Source organism: Solanum tuberosum, unplaced genomic scaffold (genome assembly GCF_000226075.1).
Source record: "Solanum tuberosum cultivar DM 1-3 516 R44 unplaced genomic scaffold, SolTub_3.0 scf00229, whole genome shotgun sequence".
Classification (NCBI taxonomy): Eukaryota; Viridiplantae; Streptophyta; class Magnoliopsida; order Solanales; family Solanaceae; genus Solanum; species Solanum tuberosum.
Window position 1 is genome coordinate 225,293 of NW_006239154.1, and position 12,952 is coordinate 238,244.

The 12,952-nt window shown below is 34.4% G+C and overlaps 1 protein-coding gene across 3 annotated transcripts; it reads left to right on the forward strand.

Moving 5' to 3' along the window:
- Positions 1-425: 425 nt before the first annotated feature.
- Positions 426-6,677, forward strand: LOC102584201 (transcriptional corepressor LEUNIG_HOMOLOG-like). Of its 3 annotated transcripts, none has more exons than XM_006356706.2 (18): positions 426-763; positions 838-911; positions 1,478-1,575; positions 1,715-1,824; positions 1,920-2,221; positions 2,333-2,399; positions 2,516-2,624; positions 3,413-3,462; positions 3,554-3,802; positions 3,996-4,082; positions 4,321-4,512; positions 4,703-4,829; positions 4,915-5,021; positions 5,180-5,329; positions 5,509-5,664; positions 5,763-5,882; positions 5,969-6,166; positions 6,265-6,677. In XM_006356706.2, the coding sequence occupies exons 2-18, from the start codon at positions 880-882 to the stop codon at positions 6,406-6,408; spliced, it is 2,298 nt and encodes a 765-aa protein (XP_006356768.1). In that variant the 5' UTR covers positions 426-763; positions 838-879; the 3' UTR covers positions 6,409-6,677. The 3 variants fall into 3 exon arrangements, with proteins under 3 accessions (XP_006356768.1, XP_015168578.1, XP_015168577.1); XM_015313092.1 differs by having other exon boundaries at positions 2,333-2,393; XM_015313091.1 differs by having other exon boundaries at positions 426-756.
- Positions 6,678-12,952: the final 6,275 nt, after the last annotated feature.

Below are 12,952 nucleotides of genomic sequence, written 5' to 3' on the forward strand. Positions count from 1 at the left end.
AATACTCCCTCCGTTCACTTTTACTTGTCGCTTATTTCTAAAATAGATTTTCATTTTTACTTGTCACTTTTGATATTTCAAGAAAAAATAATTATTTTTTTCTATGTTTTACTATCCGCATTAAATACATATTCTCCAAAACATTTTCCAAGACATAATACGAAACACCATTTAATAGGGATAGTTTGATAAAATACATGTATCAATAATTATTTTCTTAATAGGTGTGTCAAGTCAAACAATAACAAATAAAAATGAACGAAAAGAATAAAATAATAATAATAATTTTCCCGTAAAGAATCAACAAATATGTGAAGTAGTAGTGTTTTAGGGAATCAGAGAATCACATGTTATTGTTACCGAACCTAACACTAGACCTATAATTAAAGCAGGTGTAAAAGCTTCTCCGTAGCTAAGGCTCGGATAGTTACTGGACAAGGCTGTCCTGATATTTTTTTGTCCTCTTTCTCTCTCCTCTTCAAAAGTTGAGAATTCTTTTGTGTGTGTCAATGTTTTAAGTTCATCTCAAGATGAATCTTCAATAATTAAATTTAATTCAGATTATCTACTAGATAATTGGAATGAATGATCTTCGTTTATATAGTGGATCCACTTGTTCATTGTTTGACTGATTAGTGAATCCAAAACAAGGATTTTATTGACGGAGATCTTGATTTTGTTGTTATTTCTTTTGTTGTTGGGAGCTGATTCTTCTCCAGGAAATCTGCTTTTTGATCAAAAAATGCTGGAATAATTGTAATTGGTATCATTTATGTGAATCACTTTCATTTCTTTTTCAATTGTGTAACTTGTCTGAAACTGTGTTTTGACTTGCAGCTCAGTGAAAAATCGCGAGTCGATTGTGGTGTTGTTTGACTAATGGCGCAGAGTAATTGGGAAGCAGATAAGATGTATGTACCAAATTGATTGTTCTTCTTTTTGTTTTATAGTTTGTTCATGTTTTTACTTTCTATAAATGATTATGAGAAGATTGTAAGATTAATGGTCCGAGGAACAATGGACTATATTAAAATAGTTGTTCGGTTTGAAAAATTAAGAGATAATTTACTCGTATTTCTCAAAGCATTAAATTTAATATATTCAAAAGGTAATATAGTCCTTGTTATTTATTGTTTCTGAAGATATATGTCAAGTCAACAGTGGACAACTATTGTTGGATAGAGGGAGTAGTTACAAGTGCAGAGTTGGGCTGGGATGGGAAAGGAAGATTATTCCTTACAAGGAGTGGTGGATGAGGATCAATTATCTAATCCTCACTACATTAAGGAACTGCAAAAGATTACAATTTGTTTACTTAAGAAATTGTTTTTTTGAAAAGTTAAAAGGATAAATTGTTTTGACTTACCAAATAATTAATAGTGCGAGACAAATTTTCAGGGTGGGGATATTATTTGTTTTAATTTCTAATATTGTTGATTTTCGCCCTTATTTTTTGGCCTCTTGTTAAATTTTCTAGGCTGGATGTTTACATTCATGACTATCTGCTGAAACGAAAGCTGCATAATTCTGCAAAAGCTTTCATGACAGAAGGAAAGGTTGCTACTGATCCTGTAGGTAATGATGTTAGATGATGCTCTACGTTTGAATTTCTTTTTTACATTCTAAGGGCTACATCTGTATAACTTTCGACATGTTTTATTCTTATTTCTTGATGTGAATCTATGTTTTGATCTTCTGGTTCATACATTTATAGCTATTGATGCACCTGGAGGATTTCTTTTTGAATGGTGGTCTGTGTTTTGGGACATTTTCATTGCAAGGACAAATGAAAAACATTCCGAGGCAGCAGCAGCGTACATAGAGGTTTGTTGAACTTGAGCAATGACCCATGACACAAATTATTTAAAAGAAGCGTTACACATTTCGTACCAATTTTGAAGTATTTCCTTTTATTTTAGACTCAACAAATGAAAGCAAGAGAGCATCAGCATCAACAGCAGTTACAAATGCAGCAGTTGCAACTCATGCAACAACGAAATGCACAGTTACAGCGAAGGGATCCAAATCATTCCCCTCATGGTGGTCCTATAAATGCTATCAACTCCGAAGGTATGATGGGGCAGCCATCTGCCAGTGTATTGGCAATGAAAATGTACGAGGAACGAATGAAGCACCCTCAGTCCATGGACTCGGAAACATCTTCATCACTTATTGATCCCAATAGGATGGCACTTCTAAAGTCAGCAACTAATCATCAAGGGTATGGTTGGTGCAACTCTTCCATATGTTATTGCATTATTTTACACAACACGTAACTATTTGTTCCATGCTTTGAATCATTTGTATCTCTATTTCTTCTCTGTTGATTCAGCCAGTTGGTACAAGGAAATTCAGGGAACATGTTGCAGCAAATACAAGGACGGCCTCAGCTGGCAACTGTAATTACATGAGCTCTTAGTTCTAGATACTACACAGGATATCTCTTGTTTGTATAATACTCGGTATTTCGTCTTCTTTTACCAAGCTAAAGGCGATACCTATTTCAACTATGTAGGATATTAAAGGGGAAGTGAACTTGGGTGGCACTCACAAGTCTTTGCCCATGGATCCTTCATCGATTTATGGGCAAGCGATTCTTCAGTCAAAGGCTGGTCTTGGTGCAGGTATTGCTACAAAAGAATTATTTTCAGCATAAAAAAAATAGAGATACATTTTCTGATTGACATTCTTTGTCCACCTATTACTAATAATTTCAAATGGAAAATATATCCATTTTTATGAAATGCACTTTTTAGTAGTGATTTCACCTAATTATCTTTGTTCATCTTTGATATGAAACATGGTTTTTTCTGAAAACCTGCTCATCTTCCCGTAAGACACTTAATCATGTGGAGTTTTGTGGAACTCCATCATTGTCCTTCAAATCTGAGTTCTTTGAATTGTTGAATGGTATCATGGATAATTTCATTTTTCGCTGTTTGAAGTTCACGACAAATTATTAAAGCATTGCTAGACTAAATATTAAAAGCTTCTTCTTAAGGTTTCTACTTTCCCCAAAGACACTGTCAATGTACTTGAAATCCAATTCTTTTTATTTTATATTTATGACGTTTCACTTTTAATAATTGTCTGTATCACATCTCAAGCTTCATTCATCTGTCTTTAGCAGCAATATATTATGGTTTATGGGTGGAAAGTACTGGAACTGGTCTTCTTTATGTGAGCACAAATGAATTGTCTCTCTGCCTTTTTCTGTTTATTTGCTTGTTTTAGGATTTCTATTTTTCCAGCTCAACTTTCTTGAAACTCCCCTTTTCCTATCGTCTCATTTTCTCTTTCTGATGAGTCTGTTTAGTTTTTTCCTGTCTTTTCTGAGTACTTGTATGTCAATTATATTGTAGATGATCTTACTTAGGCAATTTAGTCCTCATATTTACTCCTTGTTCTTCAGGGTTGAACCAAGGTGTCACTGGTCTACCATTGAAGGGTTGGCCTTTAACAGTAAGTTACCTATTACTTTTGGTCATCACTGCTTTTAGTATACTGAATTTTTGACGTGCATAGTCGGTTGCTTTGCTCATGATATGTTCAGGGAATTGACCAGGTAAGGCCTAGCTTGGGTTTGCAAGTACAAAAACCCAACTTACAGACCCAAAATCAATTTCTTTTGGCATCACAACAACAGCAGGTCCTAGCTCAAGCTCAAGCCCAAGGTAACCTTGGAAACTCACCTAATTATGGGTTTGGTGGATTACCTAGAGGGAACTTTAATGCCAAAGATGGTCAGCCCCCAAGAAATGATGGATCCATTTGCTCTCCAGTACAGTCGAATTCCCCAAAGGTTAACTCGGATCTCCTAGAGTCGAGAATATATTTTGCTTTTTGTCAGTTACACTGCACAACTATTCTGAGGCTTAGACATTTTGTCTGTAAATGATAATGTCTGTTTCTGTGGAAGGGTCTATGTTATTTTATTCCAATTCGTATAACGGCTAAAGTTTAAAGTGCTTATACTATATACCTGTCTTAAACAGATGAAAATGTCCCAAATGCAGCACTCTTCATCTCAACAACAGGACCAGTTGCAGCAGCAGCAGCAACAACAGCAACAACTGCAACAGGTTAGCTTAAGGAAAGCGTAAAAAAAGCTGTTTTTTTATCTGAATTTGATATCATCAAACTCATGCGACATCAACTATTGTTAACAAGTGATATCTGTTCCTGCCTTACCTTCCTTCTTTTGCTGCAGTCGGAAATTTCCGTCTTTTCTTTTTCCTTTTAAATGTTTTGGTTTCCTGAAAAATAAATTATCTAATCAGTCCAACGAGTAGTTCATCCATCTTCTTACTTTTTTCCCAGACCAACAGAAAAAGGAAGCAACATTCGTCTTCTGGACATGCTAATAGTACTGGCACTGGTAACACAGTTGGCCCTTCACCAAGTTCACCACAATCAACTCATACCCCAGGTGATGGGATGACTAGCATGTCAAAAGGTTTGATAATGTATGGAGAGGGAACTGGCGGTATTGCATCCTCTACAAATCAGCTGGTAATTCTTTCAGTTTTTAATGCGAATGTTTGTTTGCATTTTTTTTCTATATATCCACTTTCATATTTGTTAATGAAGTATTTAGTTTCCATATAAATTCACAGTTTAATATGCTAATTATGCCATGACCTTGAAAGTGTTTTTTACTATCTTATATCGTATAATGCTCAACATGACTTCTGTCGTACAGGATGACTTAGAGCCTTTTGGAGACATTGATAATGTGGAATCATTTCTGTCACAAGACGGGGGAGATGGAAACATCTATGGATCATTGAAGCAAACTCTTACTGAGCACAAGCCTGAATCTTCAAAAGGTAATAATCTCACAATTGGACTTATAAAAGCTCTATTGTCTTTCTTTTTTGTTGCAAAATTATTAACTTAAACGATTCATCTCAGGTTTCTCCTTTGGTGAAGTTGGTTGTATACGCACAAGAAATAAAGTGACTTGCTGTCATTTCTCATCAGATGGGAAGTTACTTGCTAGTGCCGGACATGACAAGAAGGTAGGCTGCTCCAGAATATCTAATGTCTTTAGCATAAATAATCGGATTACTGTTTTATTTCGTTCTATGATATGTGATTGTAGGTTCTATTCTCTATTTTATTTCATTATTCATCTAAGAAATTGTAAATTATGAAACATTTCCTATGTATGCATCAGGCTGTTCTTTGGAACATGGATACTCTACAAACAGAGACCACCCCTGAGGAACATCAGTACTTGATTACAGATATCCGCTTCCGGCCTAATTCTTCTCAACTTGCAACTGCTTCATTTGACAAGTCTGTGAGATTATGGGACGCAACCAATGTAATTATTTTTATATTTTCTGTTGGAACTTCAGATCTTTTCATTATTTTTTTGCCTTTTTCTTGTTTAAAAACTCCGAAATGTAGTTGTAAGGCCTTAGCTACAGTTGCATGTTTTCAATAAATCAAATGTTAAACAAATTCATACTAAACAATCCGTTGCTGAACTTTTATTTGCAGCCTAGCTATTGTTTGCATGCTTACACGGGACATAGTCATCATGTTATGTCGTTGGATTTTCATCCTAAAAAGAACGACCTATTCTGTTTCTGCGATAGCAACAATGAAATTCGCTACTGGAGTATTAGTCCATTTTCATGTACTCGGGTGTCCAAGGTTTGCTTTTTAATGTTACTTACTGTTATGTATAAACCTACTTTGCAGTAGTAGATTTGTATTGAGCTAACATCGACTTCATTTCTCTCTGTTTGTAGCAAAAAGGAAGCGCGCAAGTGAGGTTTCAACCAATGACTGGGCGTTTGTTGGCTGCGGCTTCAGAGAAGATGGTTTCCGTCTTTGATGTCGAAAATGACAGGCAAATTCATTCTTTCCAGGTTTGTTTTCGTGCTAGATGACTTTGAGTATATTTAATATATTTTGCCTGTCATTCTCGACATTATATATCGGTGTTTGCTTATAGGGGCATCCTGGAGTGGTGAACTACCTGTGTTGGGATCTCAACGGTGAGTTACTGGCATCAGTCAGTGAGGAGTCTGTCAAAGTTTGGTCATTGGCCACCGGTGACTGCATTCATGAGCTAAGTTCTACGGGGAATCAGTTCCACTCTTGCGTTTTTCATCCTAGTTATCCTGCTCTATTGGTGATTGGAGGAATGAGGGTAATTGCGTTTGATAGACTACTTCATGTTCATACACTTTTTACTGTTTAGTGATAATGCTCAACACTTCACTGCTATTTTGTAAATTTATGTTGCAGTCTCTGGAGCTGTGGGACATGGTTGAGAACAAAAGCATGACGGTTCCAGCACATGAGAACATTATCGCTGCCCTAGCACAGTCACCGGCAACTGGAATGGTTGGCTCTGCAAGTCATGACAGTTCGGTCAAGTTATGGAAATAGAGGAGGATTCAATCTCAAGATTTCACAAATATCTATAGCTCTTATTGTTTTTGATGAAGAATATCAATGTCTGTGGTTGTTATAGTTAACATTAGAGCGTGGTTTGCCATTGAGAAGGGAGTTGCACGGTAACAGATTTGCAAATTTTCATGGTAAACTGTACCGTGTTTCTCCTAGAGTATTGGATAAAACCGATAATGACACATTTTTAATACTTCAAATTGTCACTGCTATAAGAATATAAAAGTTTCCAGTTTGGTTCAAATGAACTTTGGATTACATATCTAGAGTTGTGTTCAACGTCATTGTAATCGAAATATGCACACATGCGGAGTGTGGCAAAATCCTTGGTGTAGGGAGTGCTATCCCTCACTAACCATTCCCCTTATCTTTGCATTTCTTGATCGGTCGCTCAAGAGACTGACGTTCGTTCTCTTCCTCTGTGCATCTCTGTGATGGGTTCAATGGACCCTACTAGATGTGAATCCGGATTAGTCATACCAACATGCTCCAATGTTATTGATCCTTCATTTGCATTGGGTACTCGTGTGGAACGGGTCCAATAAGAGAGGCATTTTGTACAGATCTTTCAAATATTGAGCAAGTAGATGGGGCTATGCGTAAGATGAACAAGGTAAAACCAATCGAGCCAGACGAAATCTCGATGGAATTGTAGAAGAACATGAGCAAGGCAGGCTTGGATGACTCAACAGATTGTTTAATGTCATTCTTAGGACAACAAAGATTTCCAAAGAATGGAGGTGGAGTATGATGATCCAGTTGTACATCAATAAGGGTGATATTTAGTATTGCCATAATTATAGAGGTATCAAGCTGTTAAACCACATTATGAAAGTTTGGGAGAGAGTAGCGAAAGCGAGGGTGAGGAGGAGCGAGTGTGCCTATTTCAGAGAACCAATTCCGTTTCATGTCGGATGTAAGTCATTTACTTTGTAAGGAGGTTGGTAGAGCAATATAGGAATAACAAGAGGGACTTGTATATGTTCATAAACCTCAAAAAAGTTTACGACAAAGTCGCAATGGAGGCTCTTTGGAAATATTTGGAAATATGATGGTAATAAGACTCAAAGACTGTGGGAGGTGACTTAGAACACTTTTCAATCGTGATGAGGTTGCATGAGGGATCCACTTTTAGCCTTTTTTAATTTGCATTGGCGATGGTTGTGTGCTAACATGCACATTTGGGGGCAGGGGAGTGTCTTGGTGCATGTTACTTGCAGATGACATAGTACTGATTGATGAGATGCGATCGAGGTATATTTAACACAAAGTTGAAAGTTTGGAGGCACGCCCTAGAAGTAAAAAAAAATTCAAGTTGAGTAGGACCAAAAGTTGAATATATCTAAATAAGTTCAATGATGTGTCTCCTATAACGGACATGGACGTAGGTACTGACGCACAACCCTTCCCTAAGACAGAAGTTTCAAGTACTTAGATTCAGTAATTCAAGGTATATGAGAAGATTGAAAAATATATTAAATATCATATTGGACAGGGTGGATGAAATTAGTGGCGGATCCAGGATTTAGAGTCTCTGGGTGCCAAACAGTCTCATCGCCTAAATTATCTTTATGTTTGATTCAAATTACTCGTCTTTTCGATTTATATGACAAATCAATCAATAAAATGGGAATAAACATGTATAATTTTTTTTAAAAGTGCTTGTAGGCTGTTTACGAAAAATTTATGGTGGTTCATAATGTTCATTTGTCAAAAATCAAATAAACAATATTTATTTTGATTTAAAGTCAAATAATTACGTATTTAAAAAAGAGTTAAACTAAGATAAATTAAGATATTTATTTTTAACCTCTACAAAATTAATTGTATTATTTTTAGGATAAACATAAATAGTTATTTAAAATTACTTGTCAATCAACAAAATATAAATATAATTAACCTATTTTCTTTTTTTCATTTTACTCTCTCCATTAATTTATAGGTTATTTCTTGTTCTTGAAAGTCAAGCTATAAGGTGTATTTTTTTTGTTCCTTTTTTTAAAATTATATAAACATGACAAGAATCGCAACTAAAAATGTTTTTGGTTGAATTGCAACTTAGCGAGAAGGTAATATTTATGAACAAACATAAGTTGCAATTCTTATTATGTTAAATGTAATAATAATAAATATTTTAAAATATTAATGAAATTTCACGTAGCTTGAATTTCAAGAATAAAAAAATATCATATAAATTGAGAGAGTATGTATATATGTAGGAGTTTATGAATGATTTCCTATTTTGGGTTACATGAAAATAGTATCAAAACTTATATAATTATTGGTTAAAATTACTGATCATCTTTTTGTTCTATTTTCTTGTTGTAGAATATTTGATGCATTTAAGTGTTTATGAAATTATTGAGAAGAGAAAAAAAAATATTTTTTACCTCTTTCTATTAGTTATTAACTTTTTCTTTTACTTCTTTAAGAAATTATAAGTAAAAATGATAGTTTACTATTTTAATCTTTAAGATAAACATTTTTGTAATTTTTTACAAATTTTGTTTACAGTTTAAAGAAAAATTAATTGTTAGGATAAAGAAAAATAAATAAAAATTGTTGTTTAATTTTGTTAATTGACAAATAATTTTTAATAACTATTTTTAGTAAAATGTAAATAATTAATATAGGATAAAAAAAAAAATGTCTAATGTTATGAGTAGGATGAATTAGGCTAAATTTCTTACTTATAAAATTATTTAAAGATAAAGAAAGTAGCAAATAATTTGAAACAATGGTAAAAAAGAAAAAAAGAAAAAGGTAGAAAAGCTATTACTATGATTTATGAGAGAAGCCTTCAGTTTTAAAAAAGAAAAAAGTGAAAATGTGTCAAATGGGTTCGATCCCGCGACCTGAGGCTCAAACATTTTACCTTTTACCACAGACACCACAGAGTACTTTGGTACTGTGGGTGGCCGATTTATTATTTATATATAGACTGTGTATATATATACTTATATACATAAAGTTTCCGTCGAAGCTCGTGGGTGGCATGGCACCCCCACCCGCCTGAATAGATCCGCCCTTGGATGAAATGAAGGTTCACATATGATGTCATGTGAGATAAAAATGTGTTATATAGAAAAGTAAGTTATACAGACTGATGATTGAACCGATTATATAATATGAGGTAGAATGTTGATTAGTCAAGAATTTTCATGTCTATAAAATAAGAGTGGAAGAGATGAGAATGTTGAGGTACATGTGTGGCGTACAAGAGAGATAATATTCAAAATGAAGTTATTTAGGACACTGTGGGAGTAGAACTCATAGAGGAAAAATGTAGAAAGTGAGACTCGGATAGTTCGGACATATGAAGCGGATATGTGTAGATGTACCTGTTAGGAAGTGTGAGAGGTTGTTGTAGTGGGATTGAGAATGGGTAGAGGTACGCCTAAAAAGTAATAAAAAATTTAAGAATATGATAGAGTAAGGAACAAATTATATCCTATCCCTACTCTAAAATAGAGATGATACATTATTATTTTTATATCATGGTATGTTTGTGAAATATTATAGCTTATTTTTTAATGATACATGAGAAACTGTTGATTTGTAATGTACTTGTTACTAACATGCATCCCTACTGTTCTAATTACTACAAGTCCGTCGCATTAGCAAACACATGTGAAGTTTCATTGATTCCAATGTCAGATAAAAAAGATTGGTCGATTCCAAAAGATATTTTAGATGAAACTCATATACAAAAGAATGCATGGATGACCAAGGAAAGCAATGGAAAAAAATTGGGGTGAAAAACAAACAACAAGCACAAACAATTGTGGACGTTGTGGACATGAAGGTCATAAAGACGAACTTGTAGTTTCTTTCTCAAAGAGAAGTGAAACAATCATTTTTAGAACACATATGTGTTTTATTAGTTTTAGTATGTTTGGTAAAATTTTTGTATTAGGTATAAATGTCAACATAACATATACCATGTTTGATTGGTTGGATTCCATATGTTGTATAAAAGTTATTCATATATTATTTTTATATGGTGTTTGATTGTGTTTTTTTTTGTAACCCTACATAATTAATACCAAGATAACTTATGAGGGAATATATGTATAAATTATACGGGGTAGAAGGTGGAATATGTTATGTGAATATTAATTATACATGTATTAAAATAGTTAATTACACATTTATTCTTGTTAATTTTTTTTAATTTTTTTTATGAAGAACTTTACCTAACTATACGGTCCAGTTGTAGACATTGAAATTTTGTGGGACTCTAAAAGATGTATTTAATTCGAGTTGAGACTCTACAAAGTGTGTTCAATTCCAATTAGGATTATTGAAGGTTACTGAATCCTAAACCCTAGTTCATGTCTATATAAAGGGTACTATGTTCTCTTAAAGAGGCTGTCACGACCCAAGCCTACACCCTGGACGTGACTGGAATTCAAGAACCATTTTTGATCCCCAAGTGAATCCTTGGCCTGGCTACTATGACTCACATGACTTTACATAATACGTGAAAGCTTAAATAGATGAACCTTTAGACATTCAAAGAAGAGCCTCAAATTATTGTCTTAAATTACTCAACATAAGTCATCATTTTAAATCAAGAACCTGATAAAGCAACGAACATATCTAATCTTGTCTGTCTATGAAGTCTTTAACAATTTAAGATAGATGTCGGGACAAAACTCATTACACCTCAAATACTACTAAACTGAAATGAAATTGGAGTTTCCCGAAAGCAAGAATGTCTCACCAAATACTATCTAAGAGTGAGTGATGATCTCAACGAAGCGTCTGTTGATGATCCTGAACACATATATCTGCATCATAAAAGATGCAGGTCGAACGACATTAGTACATTAAATATACAAGTATGTAATAGGGTTGAGTAAAACAGAAAACTGAACTGTATGACTGAAATGAAAACAACTCAACTGAATCAATACATGTACATGAAGTGTAGACCATTTGAAATTTACAATAAGATATGCAATAAGACAATATGAAAATAATACTTTTCTTGTGAGGAGTTTCTTTAACCAACAATCATTACCATGAGCCTAGAATGACACAACGTTTCGACCACGTTGCAAGGGCCATCCTATACCTTATCGGGGTATAGGATGATATTGTGACTCTGGATCTATCTAATAGGCCTTCTCAGAGGCAGTGAGGAGTCGCATGAAAAATTAATGATATCCTACCATACGCTGGCTACGTAGTTTTATGGGACTTCCGAGTTATAAAAGACTTTAACCAAATCCGGTGCTCGATACTACTCCAAAATAATCAATATAAATTTATGCTCAATTCACCCATTATAAAGAAGAAACTTTTTACTTTATTGGAATACTTTTCAAAACATTAGACGTGTTTGCATGCACATGTGGACTTATTTTTCAAGCCCAATAATCAATATGGGTATATATATATATATAAACATCATTTGGAAACTCTTAAGTTTTTATGAAGTAGAATCTTTAAACCTTCCTCTTAACTTACTTTGATTTAGAAAATATGAAGACATGTGAGTGGGACATGTAGACTCTCTCAAGAATTAATGAAGACTTTAAGAGTTCATATTAAGAAGAGAACATAGACACGATTCAAAAGAATACATACAGAATGGAGGACGAAAAGAAAAGGTTCAGGCGACACTGACGCACTGAGTGGCGCAGGGCGCCAGGCCGTAAATTAGTAGTTTGAGGCGCACTGCTGGCGCCAGGCCCCAAACTACTGACCAGTAGTTCTGGCGCACTGGTGGCGCGCTTCCCCACCCCTGTACCTAGAAGCCCAATGAATTTTTCTTCTCTTTTTCAAATCCTAACTCATCAAGAACCAAGTGATTCCTCCCAAACTCTTCTGAATTCACAAACCTAATACGAATTCGTCGAAACCTCATACAATCTCTATCAATAATAATCACAACAAAATCTGAAGATCTTCAACCCAAGAACTCAAGAACCTCTATTGTTAAAGAATGAATCAACAATCAAGAACTACATCAAGAATCTCTTAACATATCAATTTCATGGACAATTCATGGATGAAATAGGTGTAGCGTGTGAGGACGAACAAGTCCATCACTATGGAAAGCCTTACATACCTGGAAAGAATGATTGTTTTTGGCGAAATTCCTCAAATCTTGAATGAACGTTTGAAAATCCTTTTTTCCTCTTCTTGAAACATTGCCCTAAAATTCTAAGTGTTTAGAAACATAAAACTTAACCTAGAGTCTGATTAGACCCTTAAATTGGGTGAGCAAACGTGGGTAGGCCTATTGGGGTAAGGAAAAGACCAAAATACACTTTCCTTAAATGGATGAAAAATCTTAACTAGAGAGGTTTCACTCAAACAACCATAAATTTTTACTCGGAGCTTAGAATTTAGCAAACTTGGAGCCATTGAAAAGAGGACTCAAAGACCTTCGATTTGATATATCATGGGTCACCTAAATCTCTATGTGCTAAAAGATATGATCATTTGAAGTTGACCTAAAACTAAAAACTAATGGTAGACCGAGGTTTTACTGAGGCATCTCGAATATTCT

Coding starts and splice junctions, on each gene's coding strand:
- LOC102584201 (XM_006356706.2), top strand. CDS start 880: ATGGCGCAGAGTAATTGGGAAGCAGATAAGAT. Junction 4,083..4,320: donor AACAGCAACAACTGCAACAG/GTTAGCTTAAGG, acceptor CTTTTTTCCCAG/ACCAACAGAAAAAGGAAGCA. Junction 4,830..4,914: donor CAAGCCTGAATCTTCAAAAG/GTAATAATCTCA, acceptor GATTCATCTCAG/GTTTCTCCTTTGGTGAAGTT.